Source organism: Macaca fascicularis, chromosome 5 (genome assembly GCF_037993035.2).
Source record: "Macaca fascicularis isolate 582-1 chromosome 5, T2T-MFA8v1.1".
NCBI classification, from domain to species: Eukaryota; Metazoa; Chordata; class Mammalia; order Primates; family Cercopithecidae; genus Macaca; species Macaca fascicularis.
In genome coordinates, this window is record NC_088379.1 from 47,641,548 (window position 1) to 47,668,585 (window position 27,038).

General features: G+C 37.6%; 1 protein-coding gene and 1 non-coding gene across 13 annotated transcripts in view; both read right to left on the minus strand.

Annotated features, from left to right (window-relative positions):
* Nucleotides 1-27,038, minus strand: part of TXK (TXK tyrosine kinase) — a 79,428-nt gene that overhangs the window by 20,243 nt on the left and 32,147 nt on the right. For 8 of the 12 annotated variants that reach the window (XR_012434816.1, XR_012434814.1, XR_012434815.1 and 5 more), the window contains 5 exons: nt 21,491-21,545; nt 12,030-12,109; nt 10,977-11,104; nt 6,642-6,716; nt 2,230-2,401 (listed from right to left, as the gene is read on the minus strand). Coding sequence is in view for 8 of the 12 variants with exons in the window: in XM_005554841.5 (XP_005554898.2) it covers nt 2,230-2,401; nt 6,642-6,716; nt 10,977-11,104; nt 12,030-12,109; nt 21,491-21,545 (510 nt within the window). In the remaining 4 variants the exon portion in view is untranslated. Of the gene's footprint in view, nt 1-2,229; nt 2,402-6,641; nt 6,717-10,976; nt 11,105-12,029; nt 12,110-13,398; nt 14,314-21,490; nt 21,546-27,038 lie in introns of those variants that run through there. The other 4 variants (XR_012434817.1, XM_074039742.1, XM_074039738.1 and 1 more) reach the window with 2 other exon arrangements.
* On the minus strand, nt 22,687-22,794 carry LOC123573697 (U6 spliceosomal RNA). The gene has a single exon (XR_006698440.1). It is a non-coding gene; the product is annotated as a U6 spliceosomal RNA (small nuclear RNA).

Consider the following 27,038-nt stretch of genomic DNA (forward strand, 5'->3'; position numbering starts at 1 on the left):
GCCATCATCATGGCTCACTCTAGCCTCAACTTGTTGAGTTCAATTGATCCTCCCACCTCAGCCTCCTGAGTAGCTGGGACTATAGGTGCTCACTACCATGCCTGGCTAGTTTTTTTGTTTTTTTGTAGAGACGGGGTTTCACCACGTTACCTAGGTTGGTTTCAAACTCCTAGGCTCAAGTGATCCTCCCACATTGGCCTCCCAAAATGAATCGGGGGGAAATATTGTCCTCAAAGATCCTGACCTCAAATGCCCAATGAGGCTTGTACCTTTCAAGAATTCTCTCATTCGGACATTAAACATCTTCAATTCTTTCTTGTTTGATAGAGATTCAAATATGGTTTTAACTCCCCCTGAATCACTTGTCTCCCATTCATTCTTTTTTTATTATGCCTATTTAATCCAACGCAGGAATACAATTTTTGTCCTTTAGGTGTAGAAAATCCATGGTAAGATGTAGACAGCTACAGGAAGCAAAGGCCAGCTAGAGATAGGTGCCTGAGGCACCTAGGGACACAAAAACATCATTGGGAAGCTGGTGTCACTGCAAAATTGTGTTTGTAACAACTTCTCTTGGAATTCATTCTATTGTAAGTGAATGGAAAGGATATTTTGATAGGACCCCCAGGGTATGGGTTGAGAGCCCCAAGGGATACACTTACTTTGCCTTTGAAAGAGAATAGGTTCAGTTAATCTCCTCTGATTGTTGTTTGCTTATTTGTTTGTTTGTTTGTTTGTTTGTTTTTCTAGTTGGAGTCTACAAGTGTGGGTCAGAACTAAACTTCTCTGGGAAACAGAACAGAATCTAAATACTGCCATCTGGAGTTTTTCTTCTTCACAGCATTGTTGTTCCTCTAAATAAACATTGAACAAATATTTAAAGAATGTTAACTTAAACTATGGTCAAATTATTGGCCTGTCCTGGCCCAGCTCAGGTTGTTACAGTTAATGAGCCACAGAAATGGGTTCAACTGAGTCAAAATGCTGTCCTGGGAAATCACAGAAGAGTTGTGTCCAATGGTCTACAAAGAGCCACTTCTTTTAAAGCTCTGGACACTTATATCCTCTGAAAGCAAATACTGTTTTATCCTTAAAAAAAAAATTAACTCTTTTTGGCCACTGGAGGATGCCCTTTCAAAAGATGAGTAGTATATCACTACTAAGACATAACCATCATTTTTGCTTCTGGGAAAAGGAGAAAAAAAACAGTACTTGTAAAGTACCTATTCTTGAGCTGAAAAGAACACGCTTGTCACTGATACCGACAGGAGGCAGGGAAATACTAGGTAGAAGAGGGCAGTTCCCCAGAAAAATCCCCACCTTCAAGCCTGGAAACCTGTAGCCCTAAATGGGAACAGACATTTTTATTTTTGTGCCCAGATGTTGCCCTTTCCAAGACTGTTCTAGCCTGCCACACCCCTGTCCTGTGCCCATATAAACCCCAAGCTCCATTGGCAGGTGACAGAGCAGTGCAGCACAGAAGAAGAGAAGAGGAGGAGTGTCTGAACATTGAGGAGTTCTGCTGGGGGCGGTTAGAGATTGGCTGCAGAACAGTCGAACTCCCAGGGAAGATCATCTTCCCACTCCATCCCCTTTCCAGTTCCCCATCCATCCCGCTGAGAGCCACCTCAATAAAATCTCTGCATTCACCATCCTTCAAGTCCGTGTGACCTGATTCTTCCTGGGTGCCATACAAGGACCCAGGTATCGAGAGGGCAGGATGCAAAAGGCTGTCACCCTGACTTTCCACTGAAGTGGTTAACACTTAGCCATCTGCAGATGGAAAAGTTAAAAGAGCAATGTAACACCTCCAGACACTGTCGTGGGGCTGGAGCCCAAAAGCGCTCACTCTGGCTCACCTGCATACTCTCCATCCCGTAAATGAGCACACAGTAGCTGAGTAAATGAGCCACCCCCTTCACAAGGAGTTCTGCAAAGGTGTCAAGGGAGTTCTCCTGTCTCATCACTTACATAAATTCTCTTATTTAATTCACACATTGATCCAGTGAGGTAGGTACTCTCATCCCATTTTATACATGAGGACATTGAGGTTTGGAAATACAAAATAATTCACCCAGGTCACACAGAGATCAAATAAGGTACCTGGGTTACACAACGAGCTTGAGCAAAGTTGTGACACAAATCCAGGTGTGGCTGCCTCCAAAGCTCATGTTGTTTCCATGACACCAGGGCATGATATTTATCAGTGTGTTGTTTATACGTACGTACATCATCACTTTGGCCTCTTCAATGAAATCCTCTTCAGACATGGAGCCTTCATTGATGGCCTTGATAGCTACCTGGATATGTGACCGCCATTCACCTAAATGGACCACTCCAAATTGACCACTTCCAATCTCCTTTATAAAAGCCAACTCAGATGGATCTATCTCCCACTTTTCTGAAAAAGTAAAACATCCATGTTACAAGTAGAAAGAAAGAATGCTAAAATATTAGGGCTGGGAAAAGTTTAGGAATTATCTATTATTTGACAGAGAGGTTAAAAAATGTATAAAGTGGAGAGGATCTGAAGCCATTTTAATACTCTATGACTTAAATGTAATTCAAGAACTCAAGTTTCAAAACACAAACTTTATTTATTTGGTGATGTTTGTATAACAAATTAAGGATAGCAAAACGCACTCTCTGCTCCCAAAGAGAACAGTGAACACACTTCTGTGCCTCTCTAAACTAAACCTACCAAAACTAGACCTGGGACCCAAAATATTTATGTTCCCAGTCTGGTTTTTTTTTCCTGGTGAGTAAACTTGTAAGGTAAATAAAACTGTGATTTCAGTTCCTCCTGTTGTTCTTCTCACTCCATCCCTAAAGGGCTTTTCTCCCTTGGTATCTTTTCTTCTTAGGGAAAAGTCCAATGAAATCATTTAATAAATTCAGTGTTAGAAATCTAACCCACATATATCTAAGAGTATATCTGAAGTGAAATTTTTACTGTATATTTCTCATTTTATAGAAGCAAATTGGGAAAAAATAAACTGTTTTTATTTTATTTTTTTAATTTATTTATTATTATTATACTTTAAGTTGTAGGGTACATGTGCATAACGTGCAGGTTTGTTACATATGTATACTTGTGCCATGTTGGTGTGCTGCACCCATCAACTCATCATTTACATCAGGTATAACTCCCAATGCAATCCCTCCCCCTCCCCCCTCCCCATGATAGGCCCCTGTGTGTGATGTTCCCCTTCCTGAGTCCAAGTGATCTCATTGTTCAGTTCCCACCTATGAGTGAGAACATGCGGTGTTTGGTTTTCTGTTCTTGTGATAGTTTGCTAAGAATGGTGGTTTCCAGCTGCATCCATGTCCCTACAAAGGACGCAAACTCATCCTTTTTGATGGCTGCATAGTATTCCATGGTGTATATGTGCCACATTTTCTTAATCCAATCTGTCACTGATGGACATTTGGGTTGATTCCAAGTCTTTGCTATTGTGAATAGTGCTGCAATAAACATACGTGTGCATGTGTCTTTATAGCAGCATAATTTATAATCCTTTGGGTATATACCCAGTAATGGGATGGCTGGGTCATATGGTACATCTAGTTCTAGATCCTTGAGGAATCGCCATACTGTTTTCCATAATGGTTGAACTAGTTTACAATCCCACCAACAGTGTAAAAGTGTTCCTATTTCTCCACATCCTCTCCAGCACCTGTTGTTTCCTGACTTTTTAATGATCGCCATTCTAACTGGTGTGAGATGGTATCTCATTGTGGTTTTGATTTGCATTTCTCTGATGGCCAGTGATGATGAGCATTTTTTCATGTGTCTGTTGGCTGTATGAATGTCTTCTTTTGAGAAATGTCTGTTCATATCCTTTGCCCACTTTTTCATGGGCAAAGACTTCATGTCTAAAACACCAAAAGCAACGGCAGCAAAAGCCAAAATTGACAAATGGGATCTCATTAAATTAAAGAGCTTCTGCACAGCAAAAGAAACTACCATCAGAGTGAACAGGCAACCTACAGAATGGGAGAAAATTTTTGCAATCTACTCATCTGACAAAGGGCTAATATCCAGAACCTACAAAGAACTCAAACAAATTTACAAGAAAAAAACAAACAACCCCAATAAACTGTTTTTAAAATAACCTTCTTGAAAACTGTGCCAAACTTAATGGTTTAGGGTCTCCTTTTTATACAGCAATACCACCATCTGCTGGAACTTTCGAATAATGCATTTAAAAGAATTAAAGAATTGTAAAATCTGATAGTCCCTTCTACCAGCTGTGCAACGTATTCCCCCTCCCTATAGAAGGTATGTTTTATTTTATTATTATTATTATTATTATTAATTTTTTTTGGAGACAGTCTCACTCTGTCACCCAGGCTGGAGTGCAGTGGCGCAATCTCAGCTCACTGCAAGCTCCACCTCTTAGGTTCAAGTGATTCTCCTGCCTCAGCCTCCCAAGTAGTTGGGATTACAGGCATGCCACCACGCCTTGCCAATTTTTTATATTTTTGGTAGAGATAAGGTCTCACCACGTTGCCTAGGCTGGTCTCAAACTCCTGAGCCCACCTCAGTCTCCCAAACTGCTAGGATTATAGGCATGAGCCCCACACCAGGCCTCATAGGTATGTTTTAAAAGTAACATGGGAGGATATATTCATGGCCTTCAAATTGGCATGCATTTATTCAACAGAATATAACCACAAAGAAAAATATTGATAAATTATACTTCATAAAACTTCCGTTCATCAAAAATACCCTCATTAAGAAAGTAAAAAGTTAAGCCACAGAAGATATTTCTAAAATATACAACCAACATAGAATTCTTATTCTGAATATAAATAAATCAACTAGAGGAGACATATACCCTAACTTTTTTAAGGGTAAAAAATTTGAATGGAGTATTCTGTCATGAAGAGAATATCCAAATGGCCACTAAGCCAAATTGATCAAAATAATTAGTCATCAGGGAAATGTAAATTTAGACCATAATGAGATACTACTACACACCAGATTGGCTAACATGTTAAAAAAAAAAAAAAAAAAACCTAGAATAAAATATTGGCAAGGGCAAAGGTATGGAGCCACTAGAACTTATATATAGTTGATAGGAGTGTAATTTGGTGTAAGCTCTTTAGAAAACTGACTGTATCTACTAAATCTAAACATATGCATAGCCTATGACCCAGCAGGTCTGCACTTAGGCACATATCCAACATATACTGGAATGTAAATGTGCACTTAACTTCATCAAAACACACACAGAAATGTTCTTAACAATATTATTTGTAAGAGCCAAAAATTGGTAACAACCCGAATGGCCATCTACAAGAAGCACAGCTAAATAAGCTGTGGTATGTCATGCAGTATAGCACAGCACCACAGTGAAAATAAACCAGCCCTACCCAGAACCATGGATGAAATTCACAGATGTAATGAGGTGAGGAGGAAATCAGACACAAAAAAATGCAGTGTCCAATTCTGTTTATATAACGTAATCAAACCAGACAAAACAAATCGAGCTATAGACTTATGACTTATGAGTTGTACACTATTCTGTTTGTTTTTAAATTTTTTAAGTTTATTTTTAAGAAATAAAAAAGAACCATGTTTAACTTAAGTAAATTGTTAATAGTAGAACTTTGAATTATATATACTATCTGTGGGCCAGAGGACTAATACAGGCAACAATAATAGCCAGAAATCCTGCTTCCATCCCACTTAACTTAATGAGATCCTGAGTCCCAGTTACTTGTTTCCCAATATAATTGTGTTATTAATTTTTTTTCAGTATATTCTGAATCCCACTACTGAGAGAAGTTTAAAGGAGTAAAATGTCACCAAATTAGAAAATAGGATTCCCTGGCACTTACTTATTCTCACAGATTTACAAATACCACATTTGCTAGAAAGTGGTTCAAATTGAACTTTGTGCACGTTCTGTTAGAAAAAAAGAAAAAGATGAAGAAGATACTTTGAGCAGCTCTTTTTAGTAGCTTCTCTTGGAGAGGAATCATTTCCCAGGCACCCTTGTAACCAAAGAACAACAACCCAAATATCCAAATGAAAAGAATTGTAATTTATCAAAAGGGTGAAGATTAAGGCTCCTGGTAATGTGACAGTAAAATCTGAAGTAAAACTGAAGCATTTCTCCCCAAACTTTAAATTGTCCTTATGAGATGTACGTATTTAAACGGTCTCAGAAGGATGATGTAAACTTTGAGAAGAAATGTTTCTAGATAGACATTTCAGAAGTGCTGATAGTTCAAAGAATCAATAGGGAACTTAGAGTAGATTCTTTTTTCTCTCTCTCTCTCTTTTTTGAGACAGAGTCTCACTCTACTGTCCAGGCTGGAGTGCAGTGGCATGATCCTGGTGTAACCTCTGCAGTGTAACCTCTGCCTCCTGGGTTCAAGCGATTCTCCTGCCTCAGCCTCCCAAGTAGCTGGGATTACAGGCACCAAATCCAGCTAATTTTTTGTATTTTTAGTAGAGGCAGGGTATCACCATTTTGGCCAGGGTTGTCTTGAACCCCTGACCTAAGGTGATCCACCCACCTTGGCCTCCCAAAGTGCTAGGATTACAGGTGTGAGCCACCGCACTCAGTCGGACTAGATTCTTTACTACTGGATTTGCTATTTTACTTCAGCATGTGTGCACACTTTACCGTAGCTAAACCCAGCTGTGGCTGGTAAACAACTGCCCATCAGCCCAACTGGATATCGGAGACGGGTCATGAGACCTAAGGAGAAAGAGAAATCAATATTTCAAGCCTAGTTGCTAATACAGAAGAAAGAATGAAATATACTAGAAGATAGTATCATTCTTTAAATAATTAAATAACTGGTACAAAATTCATTGTACCAGTTAGTCCATTTGCTTATTTTCCCATTTGAAAAACATTTTCCAAAAAAAAAAAAATGCTCATTGTATACAATTTAAAGAATCTAAGAAAGTATAAAGACGACCCCAAAAGATCCCTCACAAAATCTTAGTATCCACAGATAGATTGTTATCATCTCGGTGAACATTTTTGCAAAAATCTCTATGTGCATAATTGAAAACATGAACACATCCAATATATTTTACAGAAGTATAAATATTTTGTTAAAAACTTTTTGCACTATGCACGTAATTGATATATGTCATTGACTATAAACAGAGCTTAAATTTATTTCCAAGATTTCACTATTATAAAATATGCCATATGTCCTTGAACATACATTTGTCTGTACTTCTCAAATTATCACCTTATAAAATGTGATTTCCAGGTCAAAGAGTGCCCAGAAAGGCTATACTAATTTGTTCAACCACCAACGGTGTTGAAGTGTGCCCATTTTCTATACTCTTTTTTTTTTTTTTTTTTTTTTAATGCATGGTAGAGTAAATGAGACTTCATTTGGTTCAGTAAACACATAGAATTCTATACATTAAATGTCTCTTTTTTTCCTTTCAGTGACCCACTTAGGCATATACCTTACATTTCAACTTAGTTTAATAATCATTTATTATTTATTTATTCAACTAATATTTGTTAAAAGCCTGGTTTGTACTTTTAATAAAAGCTTTTAATAAAACACTATCTAGATGTTGGGAGACAGTAGAGAACAAGGCTGATGATTCCTGCTCTCATGAAGATTACATTCTAGTGAGAGGAAGAGAAAATAACAAGTGCACGCACACACAAGAAAAAGTAGATGATGATGATTCAGTGCAAGGCAGACCAGATAACATACAGTTACGTTAGAGTGGGTGCTCAGGAAAGGCCTTTCTGACAAGATGACAGCTCTGCCCACGTTGACTGACGAAGAGCCTTCCAGGCAGATGGAACAACATGTGCAAATGCTGGAAGACAGAAACGAGCTTGACCAGTGTAACAACAAAAAGAAGCATATATTAAGTGCCTATTGTGTGCAAGGCGCTCTTCTAGGTAGATTCCCAAAGATCACAGCAGATTCCAAGATTAGTAAAATGAGGACTCTGCCCACAGGGAGCTCTATCTCAGTGCAGGAAGACACGCAAAGAGAGGCCATTCTAATGTGAAAGGAATAAGTATTGTGCTGGAGATGCATATAGGGTGCCTTGGGACGTAGAGAAAGAGCACTTAACACATTGTTGGACTCAAAGAAGTCTTCGGAGGAAATGACTGAGATGAAACTAAAACATGGAGTTAACCCATGTGGAGAAACTAGGAAGGACCCTACTTTCTAAGTAGAGGTAACAGCATGAGATGAAACTTAGAAATGTGAAGCATGATGGTGGGCACTTGAGGTAGTAGAGCCAGATAAATTACACTGGAGAGGTAAGCAGTATTCTGGGTATGATGGGCCTCATAAGCCGTACTAGGGAGCATTACATTTTCCTGCAGGTGAGAGGAAGCTATTGAAAAGTCCCAAGTTAGGAGGGCACAGTCAGATTTACATTTCTTTTTCTTTTCTTCTACTTTTTTTTTTCAGATGAAGTTTCACTCTTGTTGCCCAGGCTAGAGTGCAATGGTGTGATCTCGGCTCACTGCAAACTCTGCCTCCCAGGTTCAAGCGATTCTCCTGCTTCAGCCTCTCAAGTAGGTGGGATTACAGGCATGCGCCACCATGACTGGCTAATTTTGTAGTTTTAGTAGAGATAGGGTTTCACCATGTTGGCAAGGCTGGTCTCAAACTCCTGACCTCAGGGGATCCACCTGCCTTGGCCTCCCACAGTGCTGGGATTACAGGCATGAGCCACTGTGCCCAGATTTACATTTCTGTTAGATCACTCTGGTACTAGCAGAATGGATTAAGGGGAAATCAACACTGGAGGCAATGAGACCAGTTAAGAGGCTACTGCAGTTGTCCAAGTGAGCAATGATTAGGGTGGTACTAGAAGGTAGGGAGAGGCAGGGATCTATAGGAGACACATTTAGGATATGAAATCAATTGCATTTGATAATTAATCAGAAGTGAGGTATTAAGAAGTATCCATTTAATTCCTATGCTTCCAACCCTTACAAGGGGCTGGATGATGCTGGTATTACCTGAGAGAGACAAAAGAAAGAGGACATTTGGAGGGAGAGTAATGGTGTAAGATGAAGCATCTATTTCATAAGTGAAGTTCAGGGTCTGCAGGATTGCAAGTTCCTTTGTCTACAAGAGAGAAGATTATGCAAAAGGAGATGCCTAAGGTGAGAAGACAAGTGATCAGGGATGGATTCTGTAGGAAAACCACTATTTAAGGGAAGAGTAGAAGTAGGGCACGTTGGGAAGACCCACTAGGAACTTCTCAGTTAGAGAAGGCCAAAAAGGGGTGGTGTCAAACATCGAAGGAGCAACAAGTGACGCTGCCAAATGTAGCAGAGAGGACCTGAACACATGAGAACTAGAAAGCACCACTGTACTGTCAAAATACGGGCCACTGGTCAAATAGGGAGTGCTGAAAGCAGAAGACAGATCGTAGATGTTTAAAAAGTAAATGGAAAGTGAGAGAGTGGAGACAGTGGATGTGGACACATTTTTCCAAAAGTGCAACTTACAAGAGCAATGTGTAAAGGGAGAAAGAATTAGGGCAGCAGGAGGAGAGTTGTTTTTGTTTTAGGATAAGAAAGTCTTAAGCATGTTTATAGGATTAAGAGCTAAAGGGAGAAAGTCAAAACAGAAGAGATACAGGAGAGAAAGGAACAGTGGATTGGCAGGTAAGGGCAAGAGCACAGGCATGCCCTCATTACTACTGGAGGGAATGAGGATGACAGGGCATGGGGACAGAAGAAGAGACGGAGGTTGCTCATGCCTGGTGACTTCACTTTTCCTAGTGAAGTAGACAGATGGGAGATTTGCTAATAGGGCAGTGGTTAATTTTGGTAAAGGAGTCTTGAGAATGGTAAAAGTTTGAACAGGGAACAGGAATGGATACTTACCAGTGACTCTAAGACCTAGTTGAGGTTAAAGCCCTCATCTAACCTCATTTAACTTTTTCACCATAACCACTCTTTCTTAAGTTTTTTCTTTGGAGGAAGGAAAAAGAAGAATGTAAAGGAGAAAACTCAGAACTGACATCTTGACTCTATCTCTAGCTACAACTATGACCTTTATGGCCCCACCCAGATATTTTACCCTCACTCCTTAACCAAAATTCCAGTGACTGCCTGGAATATCCGTGTGAATGCATCCCACAAGTGGATAAAAATGTCCTTTGATATATTCCTGATACTTAGAACCAGTGTAATGGAAAAGTGAGCTCTTTCCAAAAGGAATATTCACTTTTCATGAGAGAAATCTAAAAAAGAAATGCATGACAAGAAGTCAAAGTAATATGAAATGCTACAGTGGATTCTGAATTCTGCAATGCTGAGGTAAGAAGATTCCCCATGGGCTCAAAGTGGTTCAGCACAGGCTGGGCAAGGGCTGAAGGCCAGAGAGGTGACTGTAATTGTGCTGGAGCTTTCTGGGATCCTATATCTGTCCACAGATGATAGGTTTGCACGAATAGCAATTATTGCAAACAATGGCTGGGGAGATGGGTTAAATATGTTTCTGGTATAGTTACGCTAAATTGTAACTGTGAAAGGCTATATTCTCTGTGACTTTTTATATTCTCCAAACAAGAAAGAACAGAGAATGAGAGATATAAGGGTAATTTTCTATTGCAATTGTCTAAAGTAGAGAGCAGATTTATTGGGGCAAAGGGAAAGAAGCATCATTATTTAGGGTATTTGAAATCTTATTACATTTAGTCCTATGTAAATTTCCAGAACAAATGCATAATGATTGATGACTATTTGCTTCTCTGTCATCTATCATTTTTCTAACCTGGTAGAAATATAAGAAATTGACCTACCTCTTACCCCCAATTAACTAGAAAAATGAAGAGGCATCAATAAGAAATAATTGTTCAAAAGATAGATTGTACTTCAAGCGCTTAAACTATTTCTACAGGGAGATTTGCTCCTGTTGAGTGCCTGATACCAAAGATGCATTGCCCATCAAGGGCCTGGCTCCCTGACTCACCCAGTTTGAAGTTCCCCACTTACCGGCCGCATTGTGCTGGTGATACCAGATTAACTCGGGGACTGATTGAAAGACGTGTCTTTCAGTCACATACCACTGTCCTGAGTCATTCTTTTTTATCTGATAATGTTTTATGGCAGCCTCTGTACTTCTACAATCAAGAAAATGTGAATTACTAGAAGAGCGAAAGATCACTTTGGATCTAAGCCAACTCATTAAACAATAGAACTCCAGTTCTAAAACTCATCCTAGCAACACTACACTGAGAAGTGGATTGACTAAATTCAACAAGTGCCTCCCCATGCCAAGAAAATTCCTCAACTAAATTATTGGGGCCTTAGATTCAAACATAACTTCAGCCAAAGTTGTCTGAGTGACAAGACCAGTGTTCAAAAAAGTAGATCTCACAATGAATACATATAAGTACATACTGAATATCAAGTATTGGTTAAATGAATGAACACAAGCACTGTAAGCAATTGGAGATGTGAGACAAGAAGGGAGGAAAAACCAATGCCAGGTGCATTAGTTAGCAGGTTACTGCTATGGTTAATTGGGGCTCAATACTTGTAGGAACCTAGGAGATACTGGGGAACACACTTCACAGTTGTCCCACTGAAGTGCAAAGAAGCTGAGATATTTATTCACCAACTCCCATTCTCTTTAATGTAGGGTTGCTCCTGGGATGTTACCTCTCAGGTACTTTCAGCCTAGCCGTAAGTACCACAAGTTCCCACAGCCAGAGAACATCCTCAGGCAGACAGACACAGGAAGCTTTCTGAGTACAAGAGACCTTTCTGCAAGTGAATCCCAGAACAGATCAAGGGATATGAGGAAAGTGCCCAACAGTGTCTACTACAACTTTACTTGATGGTTGAGAAAAGGAAGACAGGAGAGGTTAAGAAATGTACCCAGTGTCACATAGAGCATGCTAGGGATATATCACAGACTGGCTGGTTTTTCTAACTTCCAGGCCAACAATTTTTTCCCTAAGCTAAGCTCTCACTAACATTCTCTATTTCATAGAGACTGTCCCAGGGATTATTTCTATAGTAACCAAAATCGCAAGTGCTTACCTTCTAGCTCCTATAAATACGGAAATTGTGTAGGATCCTAAATGTCTTGAATCTCTGACAATAAATGCACCTTCTTTAGACTGCAAAAAAAAAATCATTTATTGAATAAGTCTATTCCTTCTTAGAAAGACAAACCTACAACTCAGGGATGAAAATCAAAGCTATATTAACCTACCATAAATAAGCGACCTGCTATATTCTCAATATAAAGAATTAGATTGTCTTTACAAGTACACAAAATCTTATCTCCCTTATAGATTTAGAAGTCACACCTGTAAAATAAAATGTAATTGGGACATGCATTTATAATGTATTTTAGGATATTGTTACTGATTTTTCTAAGAAAAATTCTCTATTTGACAACCTTGTACCCTATTATTTATTTTTGTTATATTGGTCAGGATAATAGATTAAAAATCACTGTAGAATAGGAAGAACACTGGGACAGACTGACCGGATTGTACTTTGCACTTTGGAAGAAGAGCAACAGGGTGGCAGGGAGGAACACAACTGGGGCAGCAGGGAGTGGGGAAGGACACCAGAGTTCATGGGAAGGAGAGAGAAAGAACAGATTTGGGGGAGTCTGAAAAGAAAAGCAAAAGGAACCATATTAGTTGTAATAGGGGTATGGGAGAGATGAAAATAAATGGTAAAGGAGAGAACATGATCATAAACCTGAAGTTATATTATAAATTAGATTCCTATTAACACTTTTTGGGAGATGCCAATAAAGCTGTAAATTGCTTTCAAAGAATCTTGAATGTTGGATTGTTTTGATTCATTTGTTTGATATTGTAAAATGATTTAGCTTTACTGAGTGTGCTTATGCTTATGAATAGGGAAAATACATCTCAGAATCTTGTCAAACCCATAGAAGCTTACACTTATAAAGTGCTGGTGTTATTTACTTTGTGCTTGAGAATTGCAGAACTCAAATAGCATGGTCTGACCCTCAAGGTAAATGTATTACATTAAGTAGAATCTTCTCCTTCTCATTCCAGATATTCACCAATTAAAACATTTTGACCAAGCCTTATTCCCTGGCCAAAATGTTTTAACCAAAGAATCTCTTGCAGCCATTTGAAATAATAAAATCTAGCTTTTACTATATTCCTATGGTGTACAAGGGTTCTGTTACATACCACAGAGGACACGATGTAAAAGACAAAGATGAAAAAGTAAAGTTGAATGTATTGTGTATATGTATATAATACACACAAACAAGTATATATAATATGTATATAAAGTTGCATATGTAGTGATTGCTTCATAGAAACAAAGTAGAAAGGGTACAAGCAAGATTTCCTGACTACAAAGGAATAAAACCAGAAATTAATAACAAACTCAAAAGTAAAAAAGCTCCTATCACCTGTAGATTTTTAAATTTTCTTCCTTCCTTTCCTTCTTTTCCTTCTCTCTTTCTCTCTTTCTTTCTTTCTTTTTGAGATGGAGTCTCACTTCATCACCCAGGTTAGAGTGCAATGGCATGATCTCGGCTCACTGCAACCTCCGCCTCCCAGGTTCAAGCCATTCTCCTCTTCTCCTGCCTCAGCCTCCCCAGTAGCTGGAATTACAGGCACATGCCACCACGCCCGGCTAATTTTTGTATTTTTAGTAGAGACGACGTTTCACCGTGTTGGCCAAGCTGGTCTCGAAATCCTGACCTCAAGTGATCCACCCGCCTCAGCCTCCCAAAATGCTGGGATTACAGGCGTGAGCCACCATGCCTGTGCTTTTAAATTCTCTTTCACATAGCTCAAGGAAATTCAAATAAAAGTAAAAAATATCTAGAAAGTAATAAGGAAACATCACATATTAGAACCTCTGCTATGCAGTTCAAGCAGTACTCAGAAAAATAAATTTATAGTCTTATTACTTATATCAATAAACAATAGCAATAAAAATAAGCGTATTCAACTCAAGAAATTAGGATTAAAAACTATAAAATAAGCCCAAGTCAAGTAGAAGAAATAAATTAATAAAGACAAAATAGAAAATAATAAATTATTAAAGTAAGAATATAATATGACTAGTAAATTCAAAATCTGATTGCTTAGGAAAAAATAATAGACAAACTGCTAATTAACCTAATCACTAAATAATGGTGAAAACCCATCAAAAATAATAAGTCACAAGGAGAAAATTATCAAGAATCCAGTAAAAATTAAGGAATTTACTTGATTCTATACAATAAATTTGGAAACTCGAATGAAATGGATAATAAACTAGCAAGACATAAAATTTATCAAAATTGAATGCAGAAGAGTTAGGAATCTTTTTTATCTTTTTTTTTTTTTTTTTTTTTTGAGACGGAGTCTGGCTCTGTCGCCCAGGCTGGAGTGCAGTGGCCGGATCTCAGCTCACTGCAAGCTCCGCCTCCCGGGTTTACGCCATTCTCCTGCCTCAGCCTCCCGAGTAGCTGAGACTACAGGCGCCCGCCACCACGCCCAGGTAGTTTTTTGTATTTTTTAGTAGAGACGGGGTTTCACCGTGTTAGCCAGGATGGTCTCGATCTCCTGACCTCGTGATTCGCCCGTCTCGGCCTCCCAAAGTGCTGGGATTACAGGCTTGAGCCACCGCGCCCGGCCTAGGAATCTTAATGGACCTGTTGAGTAGAAAAATTGATAGGGTTTTTAAAAAGCTATCACTTTTTTTTTTTTTTTTTTTTTTTTTTTGAGACAGAGTCTCACTCTGTCACCAGGCTGGAGTGCAGTGGCATATCTCGGCTCACTGCAACCTCTGCCTCCCCGGTTCAAGCGATTCTCTTGCCTCAGCCTCCAAAGTGCTGGGATTATAAGCGTGAGCCACTGAGCCCAACCAAAAGCTACCACATTTAAGCAGTACTATAGTCACACATTACAATGTACCGAACCTTAAACAACAACAACAAAAAAATGGTATAGAGATGAAACTATGCCAGAGCACATGACATGAAAAGAAGAAAAACTTTTCCGTTTGTATGTATAAAATGAGCTTAATATCAATAATCAACAGCACAGCCAGAACTGTGCACAAAAGAGAAAACTACTGACCAGTCTTATCAATGTAAAACTTCTAAATAAAATGTTAAGAAACAAATCCAGTGGCACAAAAGAATGATATACCATGACCAAGAAGAATTGCATGACGAGTGTAAGAATAATTCAATATTTGGGATTTTATTAATATAATTTATCATATTATTAGGTTTGTGCAAAAGTAATTGTGGTTTTTTTCCATTAAAAGTAACTAAAAGTAATGGCAAAAACCGCAGTTGCTTTTGAACCAACCTATACAGCAGACCTAAGGAGAAAAACCACATGAACATCCCTAGAGATGTTGAAGAGCCGTTTGACAAATTTCAACTTCTAGTATCAATTTTTAAAAATCCTCAATAAAATAGGAATGTGTGTGTACTTCCTTAACACAATAGCACTTAGTCTCAAATCCAGCCTTGTGCTATACGTGGAAATCATTCCAAATAAAATCTCAAAAAGGGCTGGGCGCAGTGGCTCATGCCTCTAATCCCAGCACTTTGGGAGACCGAGGCAGGCAGATCACTTGAGGCCAGGAGTTCAAGACCAACCTGGCCAACACAGCAAAACCCCGCCTCTACTGAAAGTACAAAATGGTGCCACATGACCATAATCCCAGCTTCTTGGGTGACTGAGGCACGAGAATTGCTTGAACCCCGGAGGCAGAGGCTGCAGTGAGCCGAGATTGTGCCACTGCCTTCCAGTTTGGGCAACAGAGCAAGATGGTCAAAAAACAAACAAACAAAAAAAGAAAAATGGGAAAAAAGAAATAATGCCCACTACTATCATCACTGGCATTTCATACTGTTCTGGTGACACTAGTCAATTCAACTAAGTGAGAGGCAAACATTAAAAGTACTATATTAAAATTATAAAAGAGGAGTTGAAATCATCACTGTTGGCTGCTGATTGTATACTGAAAACCCAAGAGAATCAAGTGAAAACCTACTACATAAAACATGAGAATTTACCAAAATTATCAGTTACAAAATTAATTCACAGAAATAAAAAGCTTCATAAGTAAAAACAAGATATACTCATTTATGACACCAACACAAAAGATGAAATTCTTTAAGATAAACTTAAAAATAAATATACAAAAGTGGGATGAAGAAAACTCTAAAATGCTCCTGAAGAATACAAAAATGTTTACTTTTCTCTTTAGGTGTTTAATATACCTATGGTTATTTTTCCAAGAGGTATGAATCTAATTTTAATTTTTTTCTATATGAATATCAATATATGGCTTCTAGAACAAAAGGGTCCCCAAACCTCATTGATTTGTAATGCCTGAAAATTTTTTCCCAATTTAATCTGTACATTTAATGCAACCACAAGGTGATTCTGAAGTTTATATGGACAAAAATATATATTAATATATCCAGAATATTTCTGAAAAAGAATAATGAGGGAGGCTAGCCACACTAGAGACAGCCTCAGTACTTAAAACAGTGTAGTAGTCCTCTGTGAGGACTGATCAATAAAACCAAGTAGAAAGCCCAGATATAGTCCGAAATAGGGATTTTGTTTATGATGACAGTGGCATCTCAAATCAGTGCACAAAGGTGGATGTTTGGTAACCATCCAGAAGAAAATAAAGTCGGATCCATATCTTACTCCTTACATCAGGAAAAATTACAAATGGATCAAAGATACAAATGCATAAAATAAAACCACTAAAGCGATCAAGAAACATGAGAATATTTTTTAACAACCTGGGGATGGGAAAGGCAATACATATAAAATTCAAATACTCTTCAGGCCAAAAGACCATAAGACAATAGAAAAACTGCAGGAAATAACGCCACATGTCACAAAGGGCTAATTTCCTTAATATAGCTACATAGGTCCTACAAATTCTGAGAAAAACCTCAAAAACCCAATAGAAAACAATGCAAAGGATATGAACAAAGAGTTCACAGAAAAGGAAATACAGACATATAAAATTTAGCATATAAAAATGCTTAGCATTCCCAGAATATGAGAAATGCAAATTAAATCCACACTGAGATCAGGTGTCAGAGAGCAAAGATCCAGATGTTTTCTACAAAGTGCCGGCTGAAAAGGCTGTGGGAAAACAGACTCGCTGTTTTCTGGTAGACATATAAATTGATACAAATCCTACTGAGGACATTTCAATACCTGTTAAAATTAGAAATGTGTATTTCATTTGACCCAGAATTTGCACCTTTGAGGGTTTATCCTACAAACCCATATAAATGGAAAAAGATATGTGTATAGGTTATGGATGGTAGCATTGTTTCAACAGCAAAAGGATGTATACTATTTAATTTTCATACTGAAGAATTGGTTTTAAAAATTGTGATACACTCAAACTAAGGAATACTATGCAGGTATAAAATGAAGGAGGACACGTTTTGTGTACTGATGTGGAAAGATTCTAAATATATACCCTTATGTGAAAAAATAATATATATGTAAATGTATATAGTATGCTATCATTTGTGTAAAAGTAGCAACACAAGAAAATATATTTGAACTTCCTTGTGTATGTGTTAAATATCTTGGAAAGGACACAAAATAAACTAATAGTAGTTTTTCTGTGGGGAGGGAAATTGGTGGCTTGCAGACAAGATGGAAGAAAACTTTCCAAAATCTTTCGATTTTGAACCACGTGAACATACTGACTATTGAAATATGAAATAAATAAAAATTATAGGATATTGCCATGAATTGTTTGTGCAGTAAATTTGAAAATAAATTTAAAATAGGCAATTCTCTAGGTAAATATGTTATCAAACATTTCAAAAAGAAAAGGAAATTCAATCAGTAATCACGTATCTACCTGCTTTTAAAAGCAGCATATCTGGACTATGTTACAGGACAGTTATAGTAGCTAACCAACCAATATAAACTATTCTCGAGATAGGAAAGACAGCCAAAGCCCCACTCCTTAACTCATTTTATGATGTTAATGTAACCTTTATACTAAAATCAAAGAGAACAGAAAATTATAAGCCAGGCTCCCTTTTGAACATAACAGGATAAATGCTGAATAGAATATAAGGAAACCCAAACCAGAATATGTATTTTAAATGCCTTGTGACAAGTAGGAGGGCCAGATGTATTTTTAAAATAAAAATTAGAAGACCGGATGTAGTGGCTCACGCCTGTAATCCCAGCACTTTGGGAGGCCGAGGCGGGAGGATCATGAGGTCAAGAGATAAGACCATCCTGGTTAACACAGTGAAACCCCGTCTGTATAAATATACAAAAAATTAGCCGGGCGTGATGGTGGGGGCCTGCGGTCCCAGCTACTCGGGAGGCTGAGGCGGGAGAATGGCGTGAACCCGGGAGGCGGAGCTTGCAGTGAGCCGAGATCGCGCCACTGCACTCCAGCCTGGGCAACGAGTGAGACTCCCTCTCAAAAATAAATAAATAAATAAATAAATAAATAAATAAATAAATAAATAAATAAATTAGAAAATACATAAATTAGAAAAACATTTTTGAGATAGAAAAAAAATATGTATACTTTAAATATCCCATGCTTTATACACACATACACACTCATTTCTGAGAAAGACCCAGATGTGGAAAGCAAATCCTTAATACATTTAAAAGAGGATAGAAATCCATTAATTACTTCAAGAGGAAGAAAAGTTTCTTATACTAAGAAGAAAAGAAGCATAGATAATAAAGGAAAATTTGAGAAATGTGACCACATTAACCTTTTTAAATTCTATGCAAGAAAACAGCATAAAGTTTTCCTAAAAGCCAGAAACCAGAAGAATATATTTACAACAAATAGCTGACAAAAAAGATTGGTATTCAAAATATTATTTATTTATTTATTTATTTTTTATTTTTTATTTTTTTTTGAGATGGAGTCTCACTCTGTCACCCAGGCTGGAGTGCAGTGGCGTGATCTTGGCTCACTGCAATCTCCACCTCCCAGGTTCAAGCGATTCTCCTGCCTCAGCCTTCTGAGTAGCTGGGATTAGAGGTGCCCACCACCATGCCTGGCTAATTTTTGTATTTTCAGTAGAAATGGGGTTTCGGCATGTTGGCCAGGCTGGTCTCGAACTCCTGACCTCAAATGATCCACCTGCCGTGGCCTCCTAAAGTGCTGGGATTACAGGCTTTAGCCATCGCCCCCGGCTGTATTTTTTAAATATAGACGTACAAGTTCAAAAGGCAAGCACTATAGAAAAGTGGACAAAAAATGTTGACAGGCATGTCACAGAAGAGTAAGCTCAACTGGCCTACAGACACTTCAAAAGTAACTCAATTGCACTGGTAATCAAGAAAATGAAAAGGTATACAATTTTTCACCCAATGAATTGAAAAAAAACTGTGAAACTACTTGCCACCTGCTGGCAAGAATGTTGGGAACCAGTTTATCTCATTCACCACAAAAGCATAAATTAGTATAACCATTTTGAATCATGTTTTGAAAATATCTAATAATGTTAAATCTGCACATACCCTGTGACCACATAATTCCATCTCGCCCTGTGTACAAAATGACATTTATAAGAAAATTCATTGCAGCACTGTTTGTAACAGTAACAAATCAAAAACATTTTGAATGTTTATCCACATTGAATACAATTTTATATAGTCATATCATGAAATACACTAATATACAGTTAAAGGAATGTATTTGATCTATAGTATACATACCCATATCGATAAACTTTGAAAACATAATGTTTAACTAAAAAATCCACATACATATGATCTCCTTTCTATCAAATGGTAGAATACATAAAATAACATTATAGGTTGTTTATGTGCATGCATATATGACCAAAATTTAAACACATGGAGAAAACAGGAACATACCCTTCTACTGTGATTGCCTCTAAGGAATGAGAGAGGACCAAGAAGATGAAGGGGGTGGGCTTCAACTGTATCTGTAATGTTTTATTTATTTTTAAAATGTCATGGCCAAATTTTAATATTTGCCATGTCTGGGTTGTGGGCCTGTGCGTATAATTCCCTATTCAAGTCTCTGAAAAGAGATGAGACCCTTGCCTTGTCTGGTTTCTTTTCAGATGCAGAAGCTCTTATACTGAATCTCCACAGCCCAGTGATTTGGGCCATATTACCTGTGACCAGTGTGCTAACTGCAGACCTCCTCTGGGACTTTCCTTCTCTCATTCTGCCCACTTGTCATAACATTTTATTTCTCCATGTTGGACCTATTAATGTCATCTTACAAAAGGCCATTTGCTGTGACCATACCAAGAAGATAGCACATTTTCTGCCACACTCAGTTTCCTCCAAGCAAGCAAGGCCTGTCCAACCTCCATCCGTGGTCACCTGAGATGGGCCTGTGTCCCTCATTCTCTGCCTATAGCCCCTGCTATGAAGTGAGTCTTCATTGTACCCTGAGCCATTACTGGCATTGAGTTTTGAGTTACAGAACTGATTCTTTCTCATTCGCACTTCTAGATTTCCTCAATATCCAACAGCAGAGCAAAATGACACACATACTCTTACCTAGTTTCTAGTTTTGATTCTACTTTTACCCACAGTTAACGTTTACTGACAGTTGGAAATTTAAACTATAGGTAGCTTTGTTTTGGTTTGACCTAAATGAGTAGTTTTGATATGAGTTTGATATTTTGGCTATTCTACTCTTTCCTTTGTTTCCAAAGAACAAAGACACTGCAGCAGCAGGTATTTTTCTTTGTGTTTTTAATGAGTCTAACCTAAGTTCCTGAGGATCAAGTTTATACTTTACTGCCTTTGATGCAAAGGTTATAATGAGCAACTCAAATACAGGACTCCAGACTGGGCGTGGTGGTTCACACCTGTAATCTCAGCACTTTGGGAGGCCAAGCCAGGCTGATCATTTGAGCTCAGTAGTTCAAGACCAGTTGGGCAGCATGGCAAAACCCTATCTCTATAAAAAATACAAAGAAACTAGCCAGGCATGGTGGCACGCCTGTAGTTCCAGCTACTCGGAAGACTGAGGTGGGAGGACAGCTTGAAGCCCAGGAGGTCAAGACTTCAGTCAGCTGTTACTGAGCCACTACACCTCAACCTGGGTGACACAGTGAGACCATGTCTCAAAATAAATAAATAAATAAATAAATAAATAAATAAATAAAATATATATATGTGTGTGTGTGTGTGTGTGTGTGTGTATAGAGAGAGAGAGAGAGAGAGAGAGAGAGAGAGAGAGACTCCATTGGCTTGGCAGAATGCACCTTGGAGTGAGTGCAGTAGTCTCCATATGTTAGAGCTGAAATCCTTTCAGGAGAAACATATTTCTGAAATTATAATGAAAGTTGTTGGAAAATATGATCTAATACAAATACATCTGATTTACAGCTTCACATAAAATATATAGTTGGGATATAATGATATTTTAGAACTAGAAAAGACAAGAAATAATATACTTTTTTAGTTGGTTAAAGTCTTTATAAGTACTTCTCAGAAATATTGAAAATGTCCACAAATATATTGAATTACCTCTTGTCTCAACAGACGTTCTGCCTGATTTCTGGTAATGTTTCTATGGTACCACCTGTAAAAGCAATAAAAATGATTTCTAAATTTTATATTCACTTTTTTTAAGAAAAAAACAGGGCTCCATTTCCTTCATTTTTAAGAACTTACTTCAGATCTGATCTTAGAAAGTTGAGTGTTTTTTTTTTAATTCAGATAAACAATAATATATCATTATGGGTTAATTAAGTTTAATATAATTTTATTTTCAAGCCAATATCTAGTTTATTCTATCATATCTCAATTCAACTTCTAATATATACTTAGTATACATTATGAATGATTTAACTTCTTATAGATTTCCATGAAAGGTATGTGGTAAAGACCTCATCATCTTGAACAAACACAGAGTTTTGGCAAACTAAAAAAATACTCATGTCTGTCTTTCCTCTCAGAAACTTCCTACTTACATGTTTTTATAGGTGCTTTGTTACACCTTCCAAAAATTAAAGCCCATTCTTACTTTTCTGACACTCCTAAGTGCATTACATTATATATAGTCAGTAGTTAGTAGATGTTCTCACTTTTAAGTGGGAGATAACAGGGGGAACACATAGCCATAGAGATGGAAATAATGGACACTGGGGACTCCCAAAGCAGGGAAGATCGAAGCGGGATGAGTTGAAAAATGACTTATTGTATAAAATGTTCACTATTTGGGTGATGAGTACACCAGAAACCCAATACCCACCATTACACAATACACTGTTGTTAGAAAAAAAGAAAAAAAGAAAAAAACTTGCATGTGTACCCCCTAGATCTAAAATAAAATTTTTAAAAAATCAAAAAACAGAATACATGTAACAACCAATACATGAACTTGCCTCTGACACCCTCTCCCGCCCCATCTCTCTCCTGAGGCTCCTGTCACTCACTGAGCTTCAGTCTCATTGGAATTCTTTCCTTCCCCAGATTCACCAACCCCTTTTCTGCCCTCAATCATGCTGTTTTCTCTGCATGAAACATGTCATTAAATGACTTTAGAATATCAGAAGTACACACAGTAAACATAATTAACTAATATTGTAAGCTAAAGATACAGTTTGATATAATACCTAGTCAATAAGCAAATGTTGTACAGGAAGGAGAAAGAAAAAAATGGTAGAACAAAAGAGAGAGAAAGGAAAACTGAAAGGCTTTCATTTCAAAACGAGACTTTAAAAAAAATTTAATGCTTCACAAATTTGCATGTCATCCTTGCACAGGGAACATGCTAATCTTCTCTGTATTGTTCCCATTTTTAGTATATGTGCTGCCGAAGCAAGCACTCAAAAATAAGATTTTTAAGAAGATTTTAAACTTAATCTAATATTGCCAGATAGAAGTATGTGACAAATTCAAGATCCTTTAAAATAATTCCGAATTCTATCAGGCAGGAAAGAGACTGAATGAATGGAACTTAGAGGATGCAAGAGCACAGTATTTCAGAATTTCATCTATTTAAATCAGATTATAAAAGTTAGAAGGGGTTTTTAAAACAAAAAAATATATATAAGTAAAACTGTAACTCTTATACCTAGACAACACTGATTACAAGTAAGACCAAATGATGTGCATGAAGGAGTTAGGGACAGGAATCCTATTTACATTTTGTTTTAATCCGGCACGTCCAGCTACGGGTGAGTAGAAACATTCTGTATGTTATGTGAATACCTCTGGTACCATGTCCCAATCTTAGATTTCTGATCAATAAGTAAACAGTATTGTGTTCTTGAATTTTTGATCTAGAAGCCCCATTAGATCTGAGAAGGTGAATCTGCTTCCCTTAGTAAGTGACTTTCTGTGAGAAGATTAAGGATTCCGTGTAGAGATAATGAGATAAATGAAACTCATACTTCTGTAAAGTTCAGGAATAATCAACATGTTTGGTATTTAAAATATCTATTATTTTAAGAGAACCTGGTGTATTAGATTTTTGCCTCTGATTTAAAGGGCATAATTAATTTTAAACTGGTTATTTGAAGTTGAAGATAATTTGACTCGTTTTTAAAACGATATTTATACAGTTAAAGGAACTTGATTTCCCACATTTGTAAGTTTAGTTTATTAGATTTCCAGGATCATTTAAAGACTTGCATAGGGCTTTTTACAATTGTAAATTTGCCCTGTCAGGCATGTGAAGTACTTTGAAAGAAAACTGAATTTATTCAGTTTATTAATGCAAATTAAAAGTTTCCAAAAATTTAATTAACTGAGCTTATAAATCGGACTGATTGTTTAAGGATATCTAGTATGTTGAGTCTGAATTAAGCTGATTGTTCTTACTTTTTTAGATTTATATATAGTATACCAAATTTTATAAGTCAAATTTGAGGACTTTCTGAAAACTAGGTCTTTATGTTGTAATGTTGAAAATTCGGATATTTCATTTAAAGCCAAAGTAGCCATAAATCTTTCTATGCACAAAGGTTCCCCTGAAATATCAGAACTCCACATTGACGCAGCATTCCTTCCACTATACCCACCCTCCCTCAACACACACTACCTGCTACCACCTTTAGACCTCAAGTCACTTCCTCAGACACAACCCAACATCCTCCATCTAAATTACATCCCCTGCCGTGTTTTCTTCCACAGTGCCCAATACTGTTCCTTCAAAACACTACAGTTTTTTTTTCTCAACTTTTATTTTAAGTTCCGGGGTACATGTGCAGGATATTCAGTTTTGTTACATAGGTAAATGAGTGCCATAGTGGTTTGCTGCACAGATCAACTCATCACCTAGGTATTAAGCCCAGCATCCATTACCTATCCTTCCTGATGTTCTCCCTCCCCTTGCCGCCCTCACCCCACCCCCAGCCCCAGGCTCCAGTGTGTCATAACACTACGATTTAAAATTGTATGTTTATGGGCCGGGCACGGTGGCTCACGCCTGTAATCCCAGCACTCTGGGAGGTCGAGGTGGGCGAATCACGAGGTTAGGAGATTGAGACCATCCTGGCTAACACGGTGAAACTCCGTCTCTACTAAAAAAAAAAAAAAAAAAAAAAAAAAAAATTAGCCAGGTGTGGTGGCAGGCGCCTATAGTCCCAGCTACTTAGGAGGCTGAGGCAGGAGAATGGCATGAACCCAGGAGGCGAGCTTGAGTGAGCCAAGATCACACCACTGCACTCCAGCCTGGGTGACAGAGCGAGACTCTGTCTCAAAAATAAATAAATAAATAAAATTGTACATTTATTTGTGGACTTAGGGTTGTTTAATGTCTATTTTTTTCCCAAGAAACTGTAAGTTCCATAACTCTGCATATTTCATGTTGTTATATCTGGTACATCATAAGTATACAATAAATACAGATGGAACAAATAAGGTTTTGAGGACTGAAGTAACAAAGGAGTGTTGAATGCCTGTAAATAATAGGCCAGGTGGACCAAACTGTAAATGTTTTTCCTATTAGTTTCATAGTTCATGAAATAATAATAATCACTAGAATGTATTGAATATTTATTATGTAATAGATAGAATAGGTATTATTGTCTCTGCTTTTCAGATCATTCAGAGGTTTAGAGACATTAGGTAACTCTGCCCTGAACCAAAGCACTAGTCAATGCCGATGCCAGGATTTGGACCCAGGTTGCTCCCATTTATATACACATGCTCTAGTACTTAAACCTAGGGCAGTAACTTTTGTACAGTCATTAGAACAGTGCTTGGGACATAGTAAGTGATCAATAAATTTCAGCGATCAATAATGATAACGACTTTATCTGCATCTTAATAAAGCTGTTTTTAAAAATGGCAATAAAATGAAAAATTAGTTTTCTCATAATTGGAGTCGTTTTAAAAAGGATGATTTTTTTAAAAAAAACTCATATATAAATCAAGGCCCAAGGAAATGAGGTAGCAGTTGTAACCCCAGAGTAGTATAATTCAGATGCTCCAACATCCACAGTATGAACAGGTTGTTATAGCCAGAGTCTAGGCCTTGTCTAAACAGGGTAATCAATGAGCAAATGAATGAATAACAAAAGGGTGGAAAGTAACATTCCTAGGTAGTGAGTATCCATTCACTAACTACCAGGCACTGTGTTAGCTACCTTCACAAATGTCTCCTTTAATCGCCTGTAAAATCCAAATTATATGAAAAAAGTCTCATTTTTCTAATTTTTCTGAGCAAGAGATTTTCATATATCTGTAAATACACACAAAATCTCCTCTGACCCGGCCTTGCAAGAGGCCTGTTTTTGTTGGTCAGCTTAAGCTCGGGATAGCAGTGAGAACTCATGAGGACACGCTCTTGAGTAGATAGCTGTGGAACTGTTTTTTTCTTTTCTTTTCTTTTCTCTTCTTCTTCTTTTTTTTTTTTTTTTTTTTTTTTTTTAACAGAGATAGGGTCTCACTATGTTGCCCAGGACAGTCTTGAACTCCTGAGCTCCAGCAATTCTCCCACCTCAGTCTCCCAAAGTGCTAGGGTTACAGGTGTGAGCCACCATGCCTGGCCTCTTTGTTTTTTTTCCAATTTTTAAAAATTGCCATGCTAATCTCCTCTGTATCATTCCAATGTTAGTATATGTTCTGCTGAAGTGAGCACTTTGGAACTCTTTTCTAAGGAAGGTGGGTTCAGTCACCTGAGGACTTTGATTTACTGGAGATTAGAATCTCGGGAAGGGCTAAATGGCTCCAATGGAGCCATGAGGCCCAGTGAAGGTGGGAAAAGAGAGAAGAGACCCTGTGATGGAGCTGAGGAGAGTGACTGGAGAGAGAACAGAAATAGCTACTGGAGAAATCTCATAGAGTAATGTAGATGAGTCATCTGTCCTGAAGTCATCTCCTTTTCTCCTCCAATAAAGTCTACATTATTCACCAAAGCTTTCGAATTCAAATTTGTTTTAGGAGAGATGTACTGAGTTAGGCCTCTAGGTGGGCTTTATTAGTAGCAAGACCAACCAAGAAGTTTCTCTCATTCAATTGTATTTGCTGCCTGGTTCTCAGAGAAGCACTTGTCTTAATGCCTCAATGCATATATTACCTACTGCCACCTGGTGGAAGCATATGCTAATTTTAAGATAAGTGCCCAAACCAGATGGAGGTGGGGGAGATGCTCAAACTGAAAATCTAAATTTATAAAAAACATATGACTAGTCTCAGTTCTACCGCTCTCTACCTGTAATCTATCAATCTTCTCATCTGCAAAATGAGGGGCTAAAAAAGTGATTGCTAAGATTTCCTCCATCTTCCAAATCTGTAATTGTAACAAAAATAGATTTCAGGCAGAACTCTAGTGAACATGCCAAATGGTTCTTCCAAACTACAGCATTAGCCTAGTTCTTATCTTCAGCTATTTCTAAAACACATAAAAACATGAGCCAAAATATAGTCATTTATCTATATGGTTAAGTCCAATTTACCACTCATTGAAAATTTAATGTCATTTTTTAAAGTAAATTTTCCAGTTAAAATATACAGTAAAACAGGTACCAGATGAATGTTTGGTTTCAGACTGTCACTGTTAAAACAGAAAAAGTGGCTATACAAAACAGAACAAAAATAAGTTTAAGAAAAAGAAGTTTCTGAA